The sequence below is a fragment of the Benincasa hispida genome, chromosome 2, assembly GCF_009727055.1.
Source record: "Benincasa hispida cultivar B227 chromosome 2, ASM972705v1, whole genome shotgun sequence".
Classification (NCBI taxonomy): Eukaryota; Viridiplantae; Streptophyta; class Magnoliopsida; order Cucurbitales; family Cucurbitaceae; genus Benincasa; species Benincasa hispida.
The window spans coordinates 17,399,690-17,400,646 of NC_052350.1; the positions used below are offsets into that span (position 1 = coordinate 17,399,690).

At 42.5% G+C, this 957-nt stretch overlaps 1 protein-coding gene across 1 annotated transcript; it reads left to right on the top strand.

The window, feature by feature from the left end:
• Positions 1-270: 270 nt before the first annotated feature.
• Positions 271-957, top strand: LOC120071565 (glycine-rich cell wall structural protein 2). The gene has a single exon (XM_039023903.1). The coding sequence runs from the start codon at positions 341-343 to the stop codon at positions 722-724; it is 384 nt and encodes a 127-aa protein (XP_038879831.1). The 5' UTR covers positions 271-340; the 3' UTR covers positions 725-957.

The window sequence follows — 957 nt, forward strand, 5'->3', positions numbered from 1 at the left end:
ATTTCCACCCAACGAACACATATGATACGTGAGCATAGCCCTAGCCCCTAGCCACCACACATTTTCAAATTAAACCTAAATATTATTTATTTGATAATAATCCAAACAAAACAAAAGATAGTGGGGGAAAGAAAACGAGTACTCCATTGATCGGCTTGCGCATGTTACTCCACTACTCCATGCTGCAATCTATGTGCGCATGACACTTGGCGCGTGCTCAGCACTACCTCTTCCTTCTTATAGCCCTATAAATACCAATACTTCTTCTCAACTGTAACCTCACTTACACAAGTGTTTTTCCTCTTTCTTACAGCGCTTTCATCTCATTAAATCAATAATAATGGGTAGTTTGAAATCCTTGGTTCTTGCTGCTCTGCTTGTTTCGTCTCTTTTTGTTGTATCCCACAGCCGAGTGGCCAGGAAAGATTTGGGCCTTGACTTGGGTGGGGTGGGCGTTGGGATTGGAGCTGGAATTGGCATTGGACTTGGTGGAAGTGGCTCAGGCTCAGGCTCAGGCTCAGGCTCTGGCTCGGGATCAGGATCAAGTTCGAGTTCGAGTTCGAGTTCTAGCTCTTCTTCTTCTGGGTCGGGTTCCGACTCTGGATCTGAAGCAGGCTCGTATGCAGGGTCTCGAGCGGGTTCCGGGTCGGGTGGTCATGGAGGTGGAGGGTCGGGCTATGGTGGAGGATATGGAGGGGGTTATGGAGGAGGGCATAGAAAATGAAACATCATTATCTTATATATTAATTAACAAGCAGATGATTAAAAATAATTGTGGTAATGGCTGCTATATATGTAATTAATTAATATCTAATCACTACAACTTGCTAGAATGGTTGATGAAGGTTTCTACAATGCGTATTGTATTTCCATTCCACAATAGAAAAGCATTTCTTTTCTTTTTTTTGTTTCTTTATGTTAAGTATTCGAAAGATAAATGTTACAGTGAAGCACTAA

Excerpts from the sequence above, each read along its gene's own strand:
- LOC120071565 (XM_039023903.1), top strand. The coding sequence starts at position 341 with ATGGGTAGTTTGAAATCCTTGGTTCTTGCTGCTCTGCTTGTTTCGTCT.